General features: G+C 38.7%; 1 protein-coding gene across 2 annotated transcripts; it reads right to left on the reverse strand.

Moving 5' to 3' along the window:
* Positions 1–689: 689 nt before the first annotated feature.
* adgrg1 (adhesion G protein-coupled receptor G1) lies at positions 690–22,251 on the reverse strand. Of its 2 annotated transcripts, none has more exons than XM_082526489.1 (15): positions 21,846–22,251; positions 11,290–11,359; positions 10,015–10,286; positions 9,506–9,692; positions 9,233–9,275; positions 8,951–9,029; positions 7,888–8,010; positions 7,579–7,695; positions 7,079–7,121; positions 6,862–6,968; positions 6,576–6,691; positions 6,232–6,494; positions 6,054–6,153; positions 5,552–5,829; positions 690–2,096 (listed from the first exon to the last, which is right to left on the reverse strand). In XM_082526489.1, the coding sequence occupies exons 2-15, from the start codon at positions 11,357–11,359 to the stop codon at positions 1,969–1,971; spliced, it is 1,926 nt and encodes a 641-aa protein (XP_082382615.1). In that variant the 5' UTR covers positions 21,846–22,251; the 3' UTR covers positions 690–1,968. The 2 variants fall into 2 exon arrangements, with proteins under 2 accessions (XP_082382615.1, XP_082382614.1); XM_082526488.1 differs by having other exon boundaries at positions 11,290–11,364.
* Positions 22,252–23,521: the final 1,270 nt, after the last annotated feature.

Below are 23,521 nucleotides of genomic sequence, written 5' to 3' on the forward strand. Positions count from 1 at the left end.
GATGGCATAGTGGTAACACTACTTCCCTCCTGACCAGGGTGTCTGTATCCAATAGGGGTCGCCAGGCTAGGGCCTGCATATTTAATATAATGTATTATTATTCCTTTCAATAGGGAAAGTCAGTGTGAAGTGTTGTTTTATTTAGTTTATTATGAATATATTACATGTTAAGGATGATGAAATAATGTTTCCATTGAATCTTTGGAACAAAGACCTGTCCTCTGAAAGACACCATGTCTGAAAAGACAGAATAATGTGACATCCATATGCTAGGAGCAAGGATGTATTTTATTGCTATGGTGCAAAAAAATGTAAAACACTATCATGAAATTTATTAATGAAAGTCTTTTGAGGCATTAAGAAAAGCCATGAATTTTTTCTTCGAAGTATCAGGCTGGCTTCTTCCACCAAATACGTACGCACTGTATCACAATAGAGATGGAAAACAAGCAGCAAGAAAGCAACAATTAAGAAAAAACAAAACCCAGGGGAGGAAGCAGATAAGAGGGAGGGAACAGGAAAACAGCAAGCTGCAAATGTTCTTGTTGTGCAGTGTGGCATGCATCTACACAAACACACAGCAGTTCGACATTTTTAACCAAAAGATTTTTTTTAATTAAAAGTCAATATATATCCAGAAAACCAAAATATACACATTAAATTGAGTGACATATATTTTAGTTTGTGCAAACATCACAGTATCTAAAAGCTTACATATGTGAGTTCTGCTGGACATGACTGAAACATAACGCCAATGAAATACATGACAATTTTACATTTCTATTTAATACTGGAACGCATCCAACCAAATAAATGCATTTTGGCCCATTTTAAAGACAAAGGTCTGATAATCAGGTTTGAAAAAAAGAAAAACAGTCACTCTGGATTCATTTATAAAATATTCACTTATTAATTTACAGTGTGGACAAATGCAATATGGAATTTACCATCTGCACATTAAAACAGTTCAAAAGAAAACTCACTGAGGCTCAACAAGTACATGTTTAAATGACCGAAAATCTAAAGTGCTACTTTAAACAACTTAGGAAGCAGCTATAAAAAAGCATACATGATACAAAATATAAAATAAAAAGCTTATCTAAAGTTCAAAACATCGTCAATAGTATTATATAGCTTTCTTTTTTTTATATACAATAGAACAGTAACCTGCATCTATTCCTGCTCGCAATTTCCGTGTTGGGAATAATTCATAATTATTTCCAACTTACAATTTCTAATTTCACATACGTTAGTTTGAACTTTGACATCCCCCTCCTGTACAACTAGAGCCAGTCTAGCTTTTCTGCAAACGCAGGCTTTAGGCCTGATTAAGGAGTTCCTGAGTGATACTGTCATTTCTTTGCCACGGGCCTAAATTAAAAGAATCAAGTGATTAAATGCCTTTTTGTAATGCAACTTGAGTGAATTATTGATATATAATATTTAGCTAATCGCCACCAAAATTAATTATAACTCAGAATGTGTGACATATAGAGCTATAAATAAACAGCAAATATATTTTGTAAAATGTTTCTTTTTTCTCCTGTTGTAATGATTACTAAATAGAACACAAGCTCAAGAATAAATAATTTAGAGTGAATAAAAAAGGTTTGTACACTCAAAGTTTGAGAAGTTACAGCAGCTGGATTATGTTTGGGAAGGAATACTGACCCATCTTCACTTTTACAGTTACACAGCAGGTCATATTTGTGTTTGCCCGTACAGCTAACTTGTGCTCGTTACTACCGAGTTACAGAGTTAAGAAACGTAGGATATATGGAGAACCTGCTGTACCTTTTTTTTTTAGCTGTAGCTCATATTCTCCTGCAGTTACCACCCCTGACAGACACATTTCATCAGAACACTCCTCCAGGAGAAACGTCCTGGTCAACCTCCAGCTCCTCCATCACTGGTGGTATACTGGCATTATTTTTACATTCAAAGTCCGGCTTCTGCATCTTTGTTCATTTAACTCTTCTCCTGGGCCTGGAGCATGTGCTGCCTGGTAGATCCGGTGCTGCTGCTGCCAAGACCAGAGCCACCAGCCTGCTTCTGCATCCAGTCCAGCATGCAGAATCGCAGCATCAGGAAGAAACCTGTGAGCGACAGACGAGAAACCAAGATTCAAAATGGATTGTTTTTACTCAGTTGCCACAGTATCTGATTGTTTTAAAAAATCTTTGACGTGAGTGTTATAGGGACAGAAAATTTGCAGTAAATATGCTAGCAGGAAACGAGCATGATTTGCAGTAAGAATAAGTCAGTGGCAAAACGTTCTCAGATATACTACATAAAAAATGAGCCTTTAATATCTGTTATTTGCAGTAAATGCCACCACAGCTCTGGAAAACCTCCTGTGTTGTACCAGTGCCAAAGACTTCACGCCCCAAGGACCTCAACAGCTACAGGCCGGTGGCTCTGACATGCCACCTGATGAAGACCCTGGAGCGGTTGGTCCTGGCTCAGCTTCAGCGCCTAACAAGCTCATCACTGGACCCACTTCAGTTTGCCTACCAGCCTGGCATTGGAGCGGATGATGCCGTCATTCACCTCCTACATCGTTCCCTCGCTCACCTGGAGACCGCTGGAAGCACTGTGAGAATCATGTTCTTTGATTTCTCCAGTGCCTTCAACACCATTCTTCCCTCGGTTCTGAAGGACAAGCTGGAGAACTCTGGAGTGGACCATCACCTCACTACCTGGATCCTGGACTACCTCACCGACCGACCACAGTATGTGAGGACTCAGGGCTGTGTGTCGGACAGGGTCGTCTGCAGTACGGGGGCCCCACAGGGAACGGTTCTGGCTCCGTTCCTCTTCACCATCTACACTGCAGACTTCGCCCACAATTCCACCCAGTGCTTCCTGCAGAAGTTCTCTGATGACTCTGCAAAAGTCGGCCTCATCACTGATGGGGACGACAAGGAGTACAGAGGACTGACTCAAGACTTTGTGGACTGGTGCCAGCTGAACTACCTCCAGATCAACGCCAGTAAAACCAAGGAGCTGGTGGTAGACTTCCGCAGGCACAAGCATTCTCCACTGCAACCACTGAACATCCAAGGTATGGACATTGAGGCTGTGGACAGCTACAGGTACCTTGGTGTTCATCTGAACAATAGACTGGACTGGACTCATAACTCAGACGCCCTCTACAGGAAAGGGCAGAGCAGGCTGTACCTGCTGCGGAGACTCAGGTCGTTTGGGGTGGAGGGCCCACTCCTGAAGACCTTCTATGACTCTGTGGTGGCTTCTGCTATCTTTTATGGTGTGGTCTGCTGGGGCGGCAGCATCTCTGCTGGGGACAGGAAGAGACTGAACAGGGTGATCCGAAGGGCCAGCTCTGTTCTAGGATGCCCTCTGGACCCAGTGGAGGTGGTGAGTGACAGGAGAATGGCGGCTAAGCTGTCATCCCTGTTGGACAACGTCTCCCACCCCATGCAGGAGACTCTGAGAGCACTGAGCAGCTCCTTCAGTGGGAGACTGCGGCACCCACGGTGTGGGACGGAGAGATTTCGCAGGTCTTTCCTCCCCACTGCTGTCAGACTCCACAACAAAGACTTTAACTGAACAAACACACACATCCACACATGTGCAATAATACTAAGTGCAATAATCTTTTCTGGCATCGTTGTATTTTTACTCAGTTGTATATAGCATTCGTATTCTATTTTTATCTTATTGTATATTTTTATTCTATTTTATTCTACTGTATATAGTATATTATTTTATTCTATTCTGTACAGTTGTGTACTGTATTTATTCTTATTGTATTCTAATTTTTGCGTCATAACTTTTGCACTGTCCACTTCCTGCTGTGACAAAACAAATTTCCCATGTGTGGGACTAATAAAGGTTATCTTATCTTATCTTATCATTCCTCAGCAGAACAGCTCACTTCACGTGTTTCTAAAATCATTCAAAAGCCTTAAAATATTTTTTTAACTCAAAGATATTGCATTATTTTAATATTTTTTTATTTAAAGAATTTTTGAAAATAAATTATTTTACAGTGTACAGAGGTGAACCAATACACTCGTGTTTTTATCAGCTGCCTGGATGTAGCTGAACAATGACTCTAAAAATGATGAACAGAAAATGAAAAATTATATTCTGTTTTGTAAAAAATAAACCATATTATTTACAACAACTTCTGCTGACAAAAATATAATACAATAAATAATCTGTGGTATCATTTATGTGGTAGTTCTTACAATGATATCATAACGATTCAGTTTAAAAATAATCTTTAATCTTGTTTTACTGTTATGAGACATAGTTTAGTCATTTCTATGCTGCCTGCCTTTGCTTGGATCAGATGGTCTTTGTGTTCGTACCATTCCAAGCTTGTGTGCTAGCAACAAGGAAGTTGCAGAGAATCCTATTCTATACAAACGTACAGCCATTATAAATGCAGATAATGTCATGTCAGCAAACAGCTAGATTGGGCTCTAAATTGTTTCTATGTTTAAGAAAATAATACACCTGTAGGTAGGGTCATTTACAGACGTAGCATTTAGCCACTGCATGTTATATGGCTGGCATAGAACACATTCTGATACCACTATGCAGCAATAATGGGGTTAATAAATCACATATTTGGTGCTGAATCAAAAACAAGCATGCTGCATGTGAGAGGAAACAGCTTTGTCTCTGATAGGCAACAGCAACTGAAGGCCTTGATTAATCATGGCCATTGTCTCATTCCCACACTGATACAATAGGCCACTGGCTCCACATGTACAGTCACAGTGTATGAGCCAACAATGAATATACTCCCATCTAACAACCGACTATAAATAGTTAAAAGCTATAAAAGCACGTGGAGATTATTCCAAGTCACTTTTTCTTTGGATCTGTGTATTTATTAGATGACAATGATGTAATTTAATGTTGAGAAGCATCATCATCCTCTTTTGACAGCTTTCTGGAATGTATTCATAAATAAGAACAAATGCAAAGTAGTTCATAAACATGAGCTCATCATGTTTGCAAAGCCAATGGCATGTGTCCAAGGAGTCTGTCATTTCCATTGTTTCCATCTACTGTGCTACAAAAACATCTACATAACACACTGAGGTAAAGTTGCATTGTGTTACAGGCTATGTGGTGTTGAGGTACACATTCCTTATTTGCATAAAGTTGAGGTGTAGGGTTCTATATGCAAATTAGGGGTATCCAGCATAATATAATGCCTCTGGAAACTCCCGAAGGATTTTGAAAGATGAAGATGCATGGCATTTCATGCCTCAGTTTAATTTTTTTTTTCCTTTTTTCTTTTGCTGGATATTTACAAGTGAGTGGCCATGTTGGTTTTTGTCTGAAAAGCAAAGAGTCCATGTGAGCTGTATTATCAGGAGCAGTTCAGTGTTCGCACAGCTGTAGGAGAATGTATGAGAGTGAGAGCATCTCTCAGTCATCATGACTGTCGAACTGCTCATCTATCACGTGATGGTCTGCAAAATATCCTTATGGTACTTGTCCTTAAGTATAACATCTCATTTTAAACCTGAAGTGTAATCTGGAATCACTGTACAGCAAAAGCACTGACCTTGAAATGAGTTGAGGATACAGGTGATGAAGAGAATAAAGGTAGAAATGGGCTCAAACTTAAGGAAGGCCAGACCCCAAGTGGTCCCATATAAGCAGCTGAGGCCCCAGATGCTGAGAAACGCCACTCGGTTCTGTTTCCATTCATCCCTGGTGCGGATCTGCCTGTAGACCAGGAACAGCATCACAAGGCCAGATGACACCAGGAGGGCCAGAGTCATCATGTTGGTCAAACAGAAAGCTAGCCAGCCTTTATTCTCATTTATATCCATCCAACACCTGGAAAAATCAAACAGTCAGAAGACAAAGAAAAAAAAATCCAGAATAAAAATGCAAATATAAAGGCCAAATGATGTTCAAAATATGCTCAGCATTTTATTAAAGATTCCCATAATCCCTTGAAATGTTTTGCTGTTGCCTTGAAAGCATGATTTTAAATACAAGCATGTGCTTGTATTTATTCACTTTCCAAATAATTTTAGATCAGATAAGGAAAGGCTTACATCTTATATGGATTCTCAGGGTCTTCGCTTGGTGGCACCTCTATGAGCCCATAAATATCACCTATTGGAGCCAGGATGACAACGGGAACAGCAGGAAGAGCTGGAAAAGAATAATCAAGAGTCTTACATGTGCTTTACCTTTATGTGTCATGAGATACATTTCAGAAATGAAACTCACCAAAACCAACTAGGTTCCAAATGTAGGGCTTCAGACGGGGGGTGAAGACCATGTAGACCAACCAGAAAGTGTGCAACACTTCGATGCCCATCCAGGCGAAGGAGCAGAGGAGGGCGTAGTGAAGTACTGCTCCTACCCAAGTGCACACACTTTCCCCTCCCACGTTAGCCAGGACTCCATTGAAGAAAAAAATCAGGCTGAGGAAGGCGAGGGACACAGCTAAGCCCACATGGATGGGCAAGGACTGCTCCTTTGATCGCCTCCTTGAAAGTCAGTGGAAAGTTAAAATAATAAAATAATAAAAAAAATATCTATATTGTATATTACATTAATAACATCTGTACCTTTTCCTGCAGAGATATATTATAAGAGCAACACAGCTGATCAGAGATACGGCACATCCCAGATATGTAATGACAGTAAGCTCCAGCAGGTGGGGCACTGGTTGACGATTCAGGTCCTGCCATAGGAAACAGTGCAGTGAGCAACATGGCCTTCACAAGACACACTGGTACAATGAAGACTGTTGATTTCTGTGTATCTTTTAAAAATCATTACTAATCTCATCACTATTGGTTTCTGTCTGTTGTTTATTTGTTGTATGAAAAGCAGTGTATCCGCATGTCTCACCACCAGCACAGTGAAGTACGTCAGATGGTTACACTGACACACAGTGTGGTTTTCCCCACTCTGTTCTGTCTTACATCCATCCTTCGACCAGTTCACCTGCAGAGAATCTGCAACAGGGAAATATCAAATCAATCCGCATTGCTGAAAATTATGATAAACGAAAATACAGATAAATATGTAAAGTAGCACATAATATTCATCTCTAAATGGTTCCAACCTTTTCTGGTGTCCCATGAAACACATGCCCTTGTTTTTCTTTTCTGAAATAAAGAAGGAGGGGAGAGACATGAGCTGCAATGTCACCACAATGTCAAAGAATATCCACGTCACAGGTGCTTTTATGTGTTGTTGTGTGCATTGCACAGATGCAATAGACAGCCTCATAAATTGCATAAACAACAGTCTGTTTCTGCCAGACATAAGGTTAGAAAAGAGACCTATAAGTGGTTTCTGTGTGTTTGCTGCACCGTGGAGGTAGATATGCAGACGTCACGGAAGTAAAAACCATCTTGTTTGTCTTTTAACAGCATCCACACCTGAGCCACATTTGACAGCCTGTGTGTGTATTGACATCTGTACTGCTGCACATTGCAGTCAATTTCAGCAGTTACTATTTGGTACAGTAAGTGTCAGTTTAAGGAAGTAGCTTTAAGTAATATAAAGTGGGTGGGGAGCGTACTGATACAGGCTAAACGCCACAGAAACACACAAACTTACAGATACGGCTTCATGGTAAAAATCTATCCTAATGGGTTCAGGCAGATTTCTGATGATCTCGTTCTCCACCGTGATTTCCACCACATCATTGATAGGCTTGGCAGTTTTGTGAGCCTCCTGAAACAAACACACACAACTTGATCTTCATCTTACACAATGCAGCATAAATATTTGCACACAAAGCAACAAAAGTATTCCAGATAGAATCGCAAATGTGAACACTGGAAAAAATTGCAGGCTGACAGCTAAATAAGGTCACCTGAAATCCTGTCATATGTGCCTGTATCGACTGAAGGCAAACAGCCTTACCTGTAACAGGGAGATGTTCTTGAAGAAAGTGCAGGCTACATTGTTAACATTTTTCGCAGCTTGTTTTAAGGCAGCAGGGAGGTGGACAGTGATATTGGACTTGACAGGTCTACCAGCAATGGCCTGGAAAAGACAGCACATATAAGAACTGTGAGTTTTTACAATGTAAGCAAAACCTGCTTCACTCTGCAGCTCTGCTTGTAGCTCTGCTTTGAGATTGTTGGGTTACTAAATGACTCTATTTTAGGGTCGTTTAGAGGAAAAAAAAAGTCAGCTTTCAACACCATCCTGTAATCGTCAGTAGAATGCTGCCATCAGTCACTTTTATGTGACTAACCTCCCACCCTATTTTCTGTACTACATCACTTCTCCCCTCTACTTGCATGAATACTCTAGGTTATTCAAAAATGTGCTGTAAAGTAAGTCTGGATTAAAAATGGAAGCACACAGTCTCAGATGCAAAGAAGGTTTTTTGCTAATGTCAGCAGTGCAAACTCTAAAAATATGAATCTTCATCCCAGTCGTATGACTGAAAGTGAAACCTCACTTCTGCAGATGTGTGATTCAGGTGAAACCTACAGAAACCTAATAATTGGATTTAAGAGGTGATATTACTCTGCAGAGCGGGACATTTTTGTGTGTTGTTCAAGTGTTGTTTTTTACCTATAAAAACATATCCGTGTGCCACAGTGGGCGACATAAATTAATTACAATGAACTGCAAATGTTGTTTTTAGTTCATCCCTGACACAATGATCATCTTCTTGAGCTATCATTAGTTTTTATTAAATTTCAATTATTTTTCAATTTCATTTTGTTTCAGTATAGTTTATTACAAATAACATTTTGATCATTTTATCTTTTTTATAATGTAGCTATAATTAAATGAGATTGTAAGATGAGGTAGTTCAGAACAGTAACACTGCAATACAACAGCTGACACACTATCACAGAGCATCCACTCTCTAAAAATAAATCATCAAAGCCTTCTCACACTGGTTGGTTTGAAAAAGAAAAGGTTAATCTGAAGACAAGTCTCTTTAACTTTTGTGTGTTTGTCTTACAGGTGATGTGACGCTGTGGCCTTTGAAATCTTCCTTCATCTCCACATCAGATTTGTGAGCGTATGGAGGCTCAGCACACCTGGACACAAACATCAGGCACAGCCATGATTATAAGTTTGTCATGTTTCATTTGAATGGAGCAATATTACATCAGACAGCTAATGTCTTCACTCCTCGTTTGTAATCAAAGTTTGTGTACTTCAGGAAGGATCAAGTCTACAACATCCTGCCATGATATCCCTGCAATAAACTGGTGCATTTGAGGAAAAGAGAGGAAATTACTTGTTGGGGCCGGATTCCCGTTTCGCCTGTTCACATAATTCTGCTGCAAAAACAGAAAAGAAGAGAAAGTTCTGATTCTGACATGCTGCACTTGATAACAGAAATCTGAAATGCTGGTTCAGCAAAGCTAAATATGAACAACATTACAGACAAACTGAGTTATTGGAACAAATAAAACAGTACAGAACATCAATTTTATTTTTTGCTAAATATATTTCATTCACAGATTTTCTATCAAGAATATGCTGACACAATATGTGTAATCTTCCTTACTGTAGTTGGTGGAATGTGCTTGAAAGTTGTACGCCATCCGTGTTTTGTCGGTGATGAAATCATGATTAATCTCGGTATTGAGGATGCCGTAGTCTGCTTCTTGTGTGTTTGGGCCATCACTCAGGTCAGTGCAGCAGGAATCCTGCAGGCTTGCAGGTGAGCACAGAATAAGCTTCTTCTCTCCTACCTGAACATCACAACAGGAAAAACAAAAACAAAAAACAGAAATTATCATAATAATCTTGAATTTAGCTAGTGTAGTGTATGCAGTGTACAGAACATCATATAAATTTTACATTTTGTTATATGGCTTTTAGAATGTGGTGGTGGTATATTATTATACACATGTGCTTTTTCCACATCTTTCATTTAACTACCTCACGCTCATTTTTAGTTGAGTTCTCCTGAACTTTAATGTTATTGAGTAAAATAATGGGTGTCAAATGATGAAACAAAAAAAAAATAGCATTTAGAACCCACACTTAAATTTAAAAATTGTTATCACTTACTGTCAGCATTAACTGGTCCAGCAGTGGCTCCCAGTCCAGACAGAACTTGATGTCCTCCCCTGACTCAAGTCCAAGGTGCTTGAAGGTAATCACTTCAGATCTCCTACACTGGGCTGTGATCTGCCCGTTGATGGACAGAAAGCTCTCATTGGCTGAAATGGAGATTCCTTTACAGCCAGTAGAGATGTTGAGGTTCAGGCTCAGGGGGTTGTTGCCATGGTGCCATGTGCCGCAAAACTTCCAGTCCAGGTCATTGTCATTGTTACTGGAAACTGTTAAAATACAGCACACAGTATTAAAACATAATTAACACATTTAGCTAATTGGTTCTCCCACTTGTTTTGAAAATGAAAAATTTCGTCTACTTCACAATGGTATTAGTGACCAGTCCAGATGATAAAAACAACCCTCTTGCTGCACTCTACTGTATGTGCTTTCATCCTGGTGGTAGTTTAAGGGCAGGGATTATTCAAGAGAGAGAAGTTAAGCATTTCTAAAGTAGACCTCTTGCAGGGACTTTGCAATGTGGACTACAAGTGCTCAAATAATATTTTTCACTTCTCTTCACTGAGGTGATTTAAATATTTGTGGTTTGAAGCTACTGGGAAACTTAGTGGGTTGTATTGCAGTTCTATAGTACTGAGTGTTTCCTAGCATGTTGTCGCTATATTATTTTCCTCCTCCAGGGCTTTGCTTTGGTTACATGACTGAAAGCAATGAATACTACACCTCCGCATTCAGTAACACAATCCTGCCATCTACCTGCATTGTTTGCTAAAATGTCACTACTTTGGCTAGACTTTAGGTTCAGGGCAGAAAACTGACATGTAAATGAATGTGTGTCTGCCAGCACTTGGGTAATAGGTCACAGTTACAATTTACAAATTTTAAACTTATGATCAGTTCATGAGCTCGGCGTTGCATTGATTCCTATTGGAGCCCATGTGTCCTGCCTTGCTTTATGATACTGACCGAAGAGTTCTTATGGTAGTGGAAGCTTTAACTCTCCTGTGTCAGCAAAGTATTTCCTTACTATCTGAGGCACTCTAGTTGTCTAATGCTCACAAACAGAGGTCACATAGAGAAAAATACTATAAAGGAAATGCTATGAAAAACTGATAATCTAATATATTTTTGAGAATTCTGTCATGTTCATTTAATGTCTCTTCTAGAATATCTATAAAAAGGGCAACATAACGTATAATGTAGGAAGTGGCACAACATGAATGCAGTTTGCTTTATGATGAACAAGATAAAGTATCTCTAAGATCTTACCAGTGGTGAGGATGATTAAGAAGAGCGCAAACTTCAGATTATCCATCGGCTGCAGCTCGGTTGCTAACATCTGTTCTGCAGAAATACAAAAAGTGAAACGGTTTTAAAAGGGGAACAAATTTATAACTGCGTAAATGCTTATGCAAGGAGAACAGCAATTTAGCACCATTAAAATCAGTGGCTAAAACTGTGTGTGTGTGTGTGTGTGTGTGTGTGTGTGTGTGTGTGTGTGTGTGTGTGTGTGTGTGTGTGTGCATGGTTAAATGAAAGAGCACAGTGTTAATTTGCAGCCAATTTTAACCACATATAGAAAATGTTAGAACAAATAAAAAAAGCATATCAATTACATTCTTTTTACATGAAGTCATAAAAAAACGAAACAAAAAGTTCCCAGTTTAATGTAATGACATTTTCTTAGTGATACCATTCTCATTTGGACGCCTGGTTTGTTATCTGTCCTTATATATCAGTGAACACAAATGAGTTCAGCCTCAAAATAAACACAGCGACCTTTCTAAGCTCTTATCAATGGAAACAGTCTTCCCCTTGTAACGGGAATGAGAACACATACACATGCATCAGCAATTCAGTCTTTCCATAACCCTACAGTGAGCTGCTTTTCCTCCAAGGTCAAGTGCTGAATAGTCAAGCAAGCTTATACTGACAGTTTCCATGTCCACCACCAGTTAGTGTCTAAAGCAGAAAAATATACAACTGGGAATTTTCTTTGAAAAAAATCCACTTTGCATCATATTAGAGAATCACATGACTGTCAACAGACGGACATGTCTCAAATAACCACAAATGCATTTTTGTCATTTTCAATTTCAACCAAAGACGGAAACTCATCCTAGTCTGGTGTCATTGCTTTACATCACCACATCCAGACAAGCTCATAGCGTGGAAGTTAAAACCTAACAAATACTAGATCTGTGACCACGTCGCGTGGGTTTACTGCATGGTATGCGTGACAGTGAGAATGTCTGGAAAATAATCAAAAAAGCAGACAGGAACCTGTTGAACCACAGACAAAGCAGGCAGACAGACAGAAAAAAGAACAATAGAAAGACAGGGAAATATCACACTGCATATCCTGAGAGGACAGCTTGCTATTTATAACACCCACACTCGATACTTGAGAAAGATATAAGCCTTGCACAACCCACCCATTAATGCACAGAGACATACAAATAAGCAAACAAACACACACAAACAGGAGGTTTATTTGATGAACACACAAAATGCTACCTTACTTTTTTGCATTATGCGGCACTTTCACTGATGCTCTATTGGCCTGGCTTCAGTTTTAGAGTTTGATAAGTCGGTGATGTTAACATGCTCAGTTCTTTGTTGTTTTTTTGCCTCTATATCTTCCTCTTTCCTCCCTTTTCCTTCTCTTGACACCCAAATTGGTCAATGCAATTGGCTGCCCCTCCCAAGGCCTGGTTCTGCTTGAGGTCTCCTCGTGTCAAAAGAGAGTTCTTCACCCCCACCATTGCCATATACTTACTCATAGAGGATGTCTGTTGTTAGGATTCTCTCTATAAAAACAGTAGGGTTTTTAGCTTACAGTACAAATTGCCTTGAGATAATAATCTGTCATGTAAATAAAGTCATATTGAATTAACTGCATTTTCTTATATATACCGACATGAGAATGCTCTAAATTTTAGAGCGTTAGTCTGTTCTATCGTTATCTGTGTCACATGTCTTCACTATGGTCATCCCAGTCAACACACAAGCCTCACCACTTGTTACTCAAGCATTTAGTTTGAGAGCGACAGCTGAACATTAGCTTTCCTGTGAAGATGCCACGTCACACCAGCCAGTTCTCTCAGCTGCGACACTTCTTGTGATGCAGAACTGTGGTTTGACATAAGATATCTTCTTGAAATGAAGCCAAGAAGACAATATCAAAATATCCCACAGTTTACTTTTCAGTTCAGTTATCTAACACAAAGACGTGTGAAAATGAAACCTTTGTATTTTCCGTGTCAAAGTGTGGTTTTGGCATTTCGTTCTCTGATAATTTAAAAGTGACAAAAGCAAAAAAGTTGCTAAGGTGTAACTTCAAGCGGTGCATGCTTGAGAAACTAATGTGTAATATAGTGACCTGCCAGGAAGGAGTGCAGTAATATTTCTCTGCCTCAGTTAAACAGATATTGTAGTTTAAAATATGTTACTGTCTTTTCATTTATCAAGGCTTTAGGATCTTTAGAAAACTTATTTATCTGAATTACAACTTTTACTAGAATAGCATGATACAATATGATATAATAACATGATTCATTGTGGAGCTCTGTATCATAATTTCAGCCTCTATGTCAGGAAAAAAGTGATTTATGAGATATTGAAAACGATGTGATTGGTGGTGTCAATTTACTGTATTTTTTCCACCCAACTATCTCTACGGTTAACCTTGAATGGTCAGAAAAAGAGAAAATATCCACTGAGCGGCAGTTCTCTGTGTAAAAATATCTTGTTGTTCAGAGGAGGAGCTTGCTTTGAACTGATAAGAAGGCAACAATTACTCAAATAACAATCCACATATGTTCACCAAAGGTAGACGATAAACTGTTGCAATAGTTTGATGGGTGAGAATTTGGTGTTAATAAAAGCATTCTGTCCTGTATCAACAGGTCAGCAGGTCAGAGTGGAGTCTTTGTACATAACTTCCAAAATGCCACTGACTCCCTGAGTATTGTTGCTATGGTTGTCCATCCCTTTACAATCACAGAACAGCCATCATCTAATGACTGATTTCAGGATGATGATGCACCGTTTCACAAATTCAAATGGCCTCTTCATTCACTAGATCTTAATCCAACAGAGCACATGCAAAATGGGAGATTCACATCACGCATTTGCAACTGATAAGTCTGCAACAACTGTGTAATATCATCATGTCAATATGCTCCAACACATCTGAGGAATGTTTTTTTGTTGAATATGTTACAACAGTTCTGAAGGCAAAAAGGATCCAACCTTGCAACACCAAGGTGTGCTTAATGAAGTGGCTTAAGAAGAAGTAAGCTTGAGCAGGGGATAATTGCTGTTATCAGTGTGTCTCATGAGAGAGACATCTGTTAAGGAAAAACATCAATTCCATCGGTCTGTTTCATGTATGTTATTACAACGGAAACGAAAGCTCAAGAGACCAAAGCTTGGATGAATCTTCAAAAGCAGTAAGTGATGAGCTTGTTTGGTGGCCCTTGTACCATGGTACCATGCTAGGACAGAAATGAGCTGTTGTGGTACCTTAACCTAAACACACACCTCTGTCTCTCCTGGTGGACTCGGAGGAACAGGAGTCCCTCCCTCTGTAGATACAAAAGGATCATTCTAAGGTTATAAAAACACGACAATAGTGTCATCAAAGTCCTACATATGACCTTTACACCTACACACCAATTTGGACTTTTTCGAGCTAAAATTCCCAAAATGATCCTTCCACAAAACCCTAATTTAGTTTGGCTCAAAATGTCAGCTGATCTCCTCCTACATATATACATATAAGCTGAAATAATGAAGTTGTGAATAAACATGGGTGTGGTTACTTTGTCAGCTGTTCCGTTTCTCATGAAAGTACATTTTAGAAACTACCCATATCATCAAAGAGAGTTCCTATTTATATAAATAAATAAATAAATAAATAAATAAATAGGTAAGAAGGCCAATCTTGAGGCTTTAAAATGTTTGTCTTAATTTGTTATGTCTTATTGTTTGCATCTTCATAATAGAGTCCATGGTCCCAATACGTACTTAACACAATCCCCAAACTTTAAATTTAGAGTTGGGGTGAAATATCAGGTGCATCGCAGTGGTGATGAATTCACACACAGCATTAGTGTATGATTTGTAGCAGCATCACCCACGAACTGCTCATTACAGTTTTCTCATTATATCTACGAAGAGATCAGAGGTTAAAAATAAATGGCCACTGTCACCACACCCAGAGCTACAAGAGTGAACACACACTGTAAGCTTAGTTAAGGTGACAATGATGCCTATTATCAAATCTTTTATGTGCAATTATATAATTGGGTTCGAGTCTTTGCAAAGTTTGCAGTGACACAAATAATTTAAACAAATATATCCACTCTCTCTTACACAATATTTCAGCTTGTTGTGTAAACTATCTCTAATTCTGCACTCACTCTCTATTGTTCATGTACACTGGCCAGGGATCAATTCAGCACAAGAATTTCCCCTTTTCTTTCACTTCCTATGCTTGTGTGAATGTGGGTGTGAAAGAGATGCAATGACCAAAGCCTGGCATACGTGGAAGTGTGTTAGTGAGACGCAGTGCTCGCATACCGTAGCAGTCTTAGAATTTCTCACCTTTCAGCACAAAGACTCCACACATCCAGAAACTAAATTCACTCCATTTGTCACTCCTACACATTTATAAGATGATATGATAAGAGCCTTTGCCTCAGCATTTATGTGAACACATGCATCCATTCAAACTACCCACAACTGTGTTAACGAGACAACACTTGTGATTCCCCCGTCTGCTTGATTCTGTTTTCCAGTAATGACATATGTGGGTCTGACTCACCTGCCTATATGAATCATCTTTACAAGTTCTCACACTATGGCACAAAAGTCAAAACAATGTGTGACACAGATGGCAGAAAATGATACCAGACGGAGTACGCAATCTGTGTTCCAAGGTACATGGATATGTAACACTTTTATATTTGCTAGTGAATTATCCAAACCTAATATATTTTGCCACAAAAGTTTGAAACGTTTCTGCTCATCAAGGCCGACTGTCTTTGCCGTTCTTCATTCTCATTCATCAAACATAAACTACACTGAGAAGTGGACATGAGAAGTCTGCAACAAATGCGTTATGCTATTGTGTCAATATGGACAAAAATCTCTGAAGATTGTTTCTCTAATGTTTTTGAATCTTTAACACGCAAATTTTAGGCAATCTGAAGGTCCGAGGGCCCAACCTTGAACTACCAAGGTGTTAGTAATGAAGTGGCTGTGAAGCTTGAGGTAGGGCTGCTCGATTATGGCAAAAATGATAATCACGATTATTTTCACTGAAATTGAGATCTCGATTATTTGACGATATTTATTTAACCCTTTAAGACCTACCATAGAACCAAGTCCACCAGAGCTTATATTATTTTTTTTTACATGCTGTAGTGCCATTTTTGGGAGCATTTCAAGTTGCTATACAACTGTTATAGCCCATATTTTAATAATATGTATGCATTAAGTCCATAGTAATTACATTAATTACAAAAAAGTGCAATAAACTACAAAACAATTGAAAACCTTTTTTTTTTTTTTTTTTTTACATATATTTCTACTTGGGGAAATTTAAGAGGCTTATCCCTCAAAACTTTAAATACAAAAAAGTTGCAAAACATAGTTTCCCACCACAGTAAATTTATTTTGAGTGTCTTCATAGTTTTATTTTGGAGATACATCAATTTTTATATACTGCAGGAAAAACAAAAAACAATCCTATGATGCAAATTTGCAAAGAAAGCAGCATGTGCATCAAAATAAACTATTTCCAGCAGTGCAATTCGAGTTCTAAGCATCACAGAAACTATTCAGAAAAGTCAAACATGACTTATAAAAACACCAGTATAGGCTTTTAAGGCCTACAAGTAAAAAACTACATTTTCCGTGAAAATGAAGTCGGTTTCGGACAGGAAATGGCGGACATGCGATAGTTCGCGTTGACGTCTTGTTCAATGTGGGAAGTGTTACGAACAGCTGATCGGATCGGCAAAGCGTGTTTCTGGAATATTATTTTTTTGTTCCTGCAAGCGCTTTTTATGCAATTTTTGCAAAGCTTTATGTGGAAGGGAACCGTGACCGAGGACAAGCTGATGGCATAAGATGTAAGTACAACTCCTCTGGTTTCATATGCAAAACAAATTATTGCGCTAGCTTACGCGGTTCAGGTTCTACAGGGATTTAAAGGGTTAACAATAACAATGTATTGAATAATGACTTTAAAAAATAATATAAAATAGTGTGCAAATACTGATAACAGTGCAAATGTTTGCAATATAAAAAATAAATGAAAAATGTAAACATCTATGTTTAGTGAACTTTGCAGTGTTGCTCTCAGTTACGACACTGTAGCAAAGTGTACACACTATGTCTACTTGATCCACGTCAAGTAGAACCCATAATGTTTCCACACCACTGAAGTTTTTTTTCTTTTACCTCTCTTTTCAACCAACGGCAGTCACTCTCCTCCCCAAATAACTTCTGCATAGCTTTCCGAGCTTCCCTTGGGTCTTCTTAATTGTTGTGACACATGTTGGAAATGCAGAGAGGTGCGCTTGATTTGCCACACGGAGCAGCGTGAGAGTAAAGCACGAGGGAGGGGCTAATAATCGGCTCAGTCATTTTTAATGATCGTTGAAAGCCCAGATCGTAATCGTGATTAAAATTGGATTAATTGAGCAGCCCTAGCTTGAGGATAGGTAATTGTAATAATAATAAAGAGACAAATCTGTTTCAAAAATCCAGTAGTTTAAATTTGTTTTATGTATGCCTTTACAATAGAGACTACCGCTTGGTTATCAAGCAGGGTTATAGTTGTTATACTTACAGTTGCGGTGTATGTTTGGTAGCAGTTTACTACCACAAATACACTGTGCTAGAGTACCAATAAATCTGCTGCGGTTGTACTTTGACCTACATAACCAACCTGGTTTACGCTTGTACTACAATATAAGGTAGTCTAAGGTAGTGATCAACATTGTGGCCAGCGCTTCCAACTGTATGGGCTGCGTTGACAGCAATGTGTAGTTACCTTTCTAGGCAGGCATAATCTTGTTTTGGTTCTGGCATATGTGAAAACGAAGTACTGACTACTGGTACTTTTTGGTGTGGGTGATATAAAGCAAAAGAACGAAAACCAAAAAAGTGCCATCTACATCTAAATCAGACACATGGACTTATTTTTTTCTTACAAGGGCAAGACAAAGTAGATGGATTTGTAAAGAGTACTGTATGATAGTAAAAAGTCTGAAAATAATCAGCCATGGATGCCAAAGTAAACACTAGAGCTACCTCCCAATTCAGAGTGAGCTAAGAAGATAACATATCGATCACCTGGTCTTGATGAAGACAATGGGATCCAGATATTTGACACCATCTCAATGCTTTTTCATGTATACAGCCACACCTAGGTTCTACAGAGAAGGGAAGTGCAAAGTTGAGGAAAGGTACAGCAGAAAGGGTTGCATTAACCTGACACATGTGGACATCACAGGCAGTGGATTCATACAACACCTCACATCTCAGAAATGGTGATCACTCTCTAGGTTCAAGACTTATTTAATGGTACAATAGTCTACATGTTTGCATTGAATTGGTAAGTAAATAGAAAGTATTTTAGTTAGTCAGTAAACTGGACTAGATTGCAATAGAAAAAGTTCAGTTTGTCAGGTGCATGCAACTTTAATTACAAGTTTGAATAAACTGTGTTGGTCAGTCTGGCTGGTTAACAATCACACTTTGCTGTAGAAAAAAATGACTGAAGACATCATTTGCAACAGAAAATATATGATAAAACACAATATATCACAATAACTTATTGCAATATTTAGCAAAAGTATCAGAATCACAATAAATTGTATCATTGAGTTGGGTATTATGATAATATTGCCCCTTTGGGTCTTTGGTAATTCACACCTCTAGCAGATGAACTGAAACGCGTTGCATCGCCTCAGACAAAGACCTGTGCAATGTGGGCTAGATGTTAAGTGTGTTGTGTTATTTTGGGACACAGCCCACGCCACGACTTCTAGCATCTATGCAGCACACACATTTGCTAGATATAGCCATAACTGAGCAACGAAGTATACCAAAAGTATCTTAATGTAAATGCGTGTGACAGACTTATCTTCTAGTGAATTATAATTTACTTGTCAGTTGGGTTGATTTTCAACCAAACACGAAAAGATGAAGCTCTGACGACAGTAGACGAAACTGCTAGGATCAGCATTTCAGCGTTGCCACTGAGGGCATGCTAGGATGCTCACATTAGCATTTCTCTTCAAAAGTAAATGTTTATTTCATATACACATCTCACAAGACTTAGGTATCACATTATACAATTCACTTGTGAAAAGGGGCAACATTTACATTTTTAGTCTATTCTTAGTTTAATCTTTCATGAGTTAATGAGAATGTTTTCTACAAATGATAAGCACCTCCTATTAAACCCTTTGATATACGTGACCTGGTTTCAGTAAAAGTACCTTGAAAATACCATTTCCTGTCATTCTCAAAGATTTAAAGTACCTCAGGGTAACATTTTCTGTCACTGCTTTTCATGTCTGTCCTTCTATTCTGCTGACTAGTCACCTGAGTTAAATATGTGGAAAAAAAAAACGACCCATCCAGTTTCACCATTTCTTTTACCCTCAGTCTTGGAACAAGCTGGAGCATTTTAAATTATAGACATATTAACATATTTATTATGAATGTGCCTTTAAAGTAGCCTGAGTTTGTTTCCTGTGGCAGTTTTCAATCTAAATTCACCCCACTCGTCTACAAGCAGCAGAGTGAAGCAGCAAAGAATGTGCATGGAAGAAGAGTAAGCCAGGGAACAAAAGCTGCTCTTTGTTGTCAGGCTTTAGAGCTGAAGTGACAGCGAGCATGAATAAGGGTCAAAGACCACTGGCTGATTCAGAGGCTGGTTCAGCCAGTGGTTAAAAGAACTGTGCACACCCATACTGACAGCTTACACTTACAAAGCTGTCACTTACTTTTAAATTAGAATATTCGCTGATTGCATTGAAACGTACGTATGTGTTTGGATTTACTTATTTTATGGCTCTATATGATTTTTCATCAAGAAAAATGACAGAATCAATTAAGGGACAAAAAAGGGGTCCTTAATAAGCATTTCAAGCCTTTTCTAACACTGGCTTAAATGGTGCTGCTAGGAGGAGACTTCACTGGGCTACACTTTTGTGCAACCGTTTCCTAAAAGATAAGACGTTTTTGTTTTTCTGAAGCACATTACATGAAGCAACGGGCCCAGCAGTGCTGCTGCTGTCATGTTGATTTACAGCACTAACGCTGAGCGGCTACTGAATGAGTCTCAAAGTGAGATTCTATTTGTAATAAGTTGTTTGTTTTTTCTCATCTCACCACATGCAGCAGACACTCAACTAAACCCCAGGAAAGCTGAGTCAAAGCAGGAATGCGGAGATATTTTTCAAGGTTAGGTGGAATATGGGTCGTGGGGAATGTTCCTGAGGGTACATTTGCATTGGACCTTGCATACCTTCCCATAGCACCACAGTGATGCAGGGTGCATGTCTGTGCATGTGATTACATGGCTCCTTTATCTGTATCTCGACATACTCTGCGAGGAAATTGGAGGAGCAGGTGGAATGCTGCACACATTTCCTTCGGGGATATGAATAAATCAATAAAACAACACACATACGAACTCTGGCACGGACAAAAGACTGCATATTATTAAGTCTAAATCACCCCCAGTGTGGCCTTAGGTGATCGCCAAGGGCTTTGGTTCGCCATCAACGGCTTTCTTTTCCTCATTATTAAAAAAAAAGAAGTCAGCACAAAGGAGAAGCGCTTTCTGCAATGAGTCACACAACCACAGCAGCATTTGCATTTCTCAAGATGAATGGTTAAAAAAAATACCCTTCTCATTTGTTACTTTATCACTTTCAGTTTCCAGTAGTTCTCATATCTGCATGTGCTGCTTTATCTAATTTAATTTGGGCCATTGCCCATCTTCTGTTGTTCAGGAGTTTTTTTTTTTCTACATGAGTGAAGTCTTTTGATTGTGCATCTCATCACTGACAGGAAACCGCACGCTACAGCTGTAAGGAGAGCAAGTTCGAGCTGTTATCACTACCTTTGATGGCTGCCTTCAGGCAGCAGCATGAACCCAGACATCACCTCTTTGTACAGATACAGGCTGAGAGAGGTGAAGAAAATGGTAACCAATGTCACAACCTTTTTACTGTAAACAGCGCACTGATGTATTCCTAGCTCAAGCACGCACATAAGCAATGAAAAAAGAAATTAATGTGAAATAAACAAGGCAAAATAACACATTAAAAATGGGTCGACCACTGTTAACCAAGCCATTTATAATAAGTACTAACACTGAACCACCATTATTATCTTACAGGGCATGTAACAAATGAGCCTTAGTATCTCTCTCCTTTTTAATGTTTTTGTAAATTAATTATCACTTTATAGCACAAAGATTATTTAGTAAGATTATTTTAGTTTATATTTTATTCACAAAATGTTTTCATAAATTAATTGAGGTGCAAATGTATATCAGAGATACTCAAACGCATACATAAATAGATACACACACGTCTATCTAGCTATCTATAATGTGATATATACATATCTCTCTGTCTCTCTATACACACGCACACATACACATATATATATAGAGAGAGCGAGAGATAATGTGATATATACATATGTGTGTGTGTTTAACTTTAGCCTAGGTTTCTAAAGCCAACCAACATATGCAGCATTATTCTTCCATGAGCGCGTAGGCTTACCTTGAATATTTCCCCCGTCAGTATTCGAGGTTTCAGGTCTCCTCGTGAAAATCACCACCACGCTTTATGATGTTCAAAGTCTTCACCTAACACTTTCGCCCACTGTTCCACTCGCAGTGAACCCACTAAAAATGGAAAAGTGTAGTTCCACACGCCCGGGATTCTCCAATCAAAGAAGCGAAAATGTTAACCGGGATAAGGAAAAGTTCATCCTGGACCGTTGCTGCTATTTTTTTTCCCGGTAATTGCGGCAGCAGCAGTTCGAAACCGTGAAAACGTTTTTTGTTTTGTTTTTTAAAGGAAAGTGAGCGATTAAAAAAAAGTGTCCCAGTAAAACGATAATTGAAGCCGACCACCGCGAAGCCTGTCCACAGATAACTAGGTGTCCGCGCCGGCAGCTGTCGAGTTTACTATAATAAAGGAACTTTTCCTTTAGACTTTCAAAATAAAACCTAAGCAAAATAAATAAATAAATAATAATTAAATAATGCAAAAAACTCATCTTGTAATCTCAGACAGATTCTATGTGTTTGTTAAAAGCATATGCATCTTTAAAAAAAACAAGAACTAAATTTAGCCATAGAGTAATTTAGTTACCTATATTTTTTAGGAAACTGAACTTGACTAAGTTTCAATTTCACACTTTGGTCATTGGTGCTTTTATTTTGAAGCCACGCAATTTTGTCCGTATCTCTCTCTCCCTCTCTTTAAAATTCCGAGTTTCACTTGACTGCTGTCACAGCAGCAAGGTGTTCAACGGAAAGCCAGACAGAGTGACTATCCCTGGATCTTGGGGGGAGGGGGGGAGCAGAAGAGAGCGAGAGAGAAAGAGAGGGCTGAACTGAAGAGGACAGGCGAGAATCCAATTACTCATTCTACTTCTAAGAACATTCTCAAGGGGACAAACCTCAGCACTGCATAGCTTTATTGAATAACTACCCACTTAATGCGATTGTTATTGGCATATAGACATTTATTACATTATGCTTTGTTATCACATCTTATAAACCTCCTAAAATTTATAATTTTATTCATATCGATTTATTTTGTTCACTGTGGGAAGGTTTGTTCTGAGTTGGGCATTGCTTAAAAGCGCAAATCAGTTATTCTATGCGTGCTTAAATGCCACTTAAGTAGGCTACTTCTTAAGTGCCTGAACACTTGAAAAGGCAGGCCTGTCTCCACCTTATCAATAGATCAACATGCCATAAAAGTGACTTATTTTTTGTGATACTGATATCAGGAAGGCAGTTATGACTGTACAACGTCAATGCCACAAGCAGCTGGCATGCTTTTAGACTTCAAATATCACCACAAACCACAGCTTCACCTTGGAGATGCTTTGAACAGAGATGCAAAGAAATCAATGAGAAAACCCCACAGGTGAAGTGCAAAAGACTAAAATTTTGTTATAATGTGATATTTAGCATGAACAACAGACAACCAAGGCCCTCGGTGTCCTTAATTACAAAAAACAAAAGTGTAACATTACGAACAGCTGTAACACTGTTCCTTCCTTGTGGTGTCCAAGATAGATTACATTCTATCAACTAGTTTATAAAATAATCTTCAGCTGCATGAGACTAGGAGAAGTATTACTCTACATATTTGAGCTGAGTTCATGACTCAGCAGGCAATTCTTCCTAATCGCGACAAATTTTATGTTGCAAGATATC

Source organism: Aulonocara stuartgranti (genome assembly GCF_965226115.1).
Source record: "Aulonocara stuartgranti genome assembly, chromosome: 1".
NCBI lineage: Eukaryota > Metazoa > Chordata > Actinopteri > Cichliformes > Cichlidae > Aulonocara > Aulonocara stuartgranti.

Excerpts from the sequence above, each read along its gene's own strand:
- adgrg1 (XM_082526489.1), bottom strand. The coding sequence starts at position 11,359 with ATGTTAGCAACCGAGCTGCAGCCGATGGATAATCTGAAGTTTGCGCTC. Across the intron at positions 9,030-9,232 it reads CGGGAATCCGGCCCCAACAA|GTGTGCTGAGCCTCCATACG; the intron begins GTAATTTCCTCT and ends GTTTGTGTCCAG. Across the intron at positions 7,122-7,578 it reads TTTACCATGAAGCCGTATCT|AAAAGAAAAACAAGGGCATG; the intron begins GTAAGTTTGTGT and ends TCTTTATTTCAG.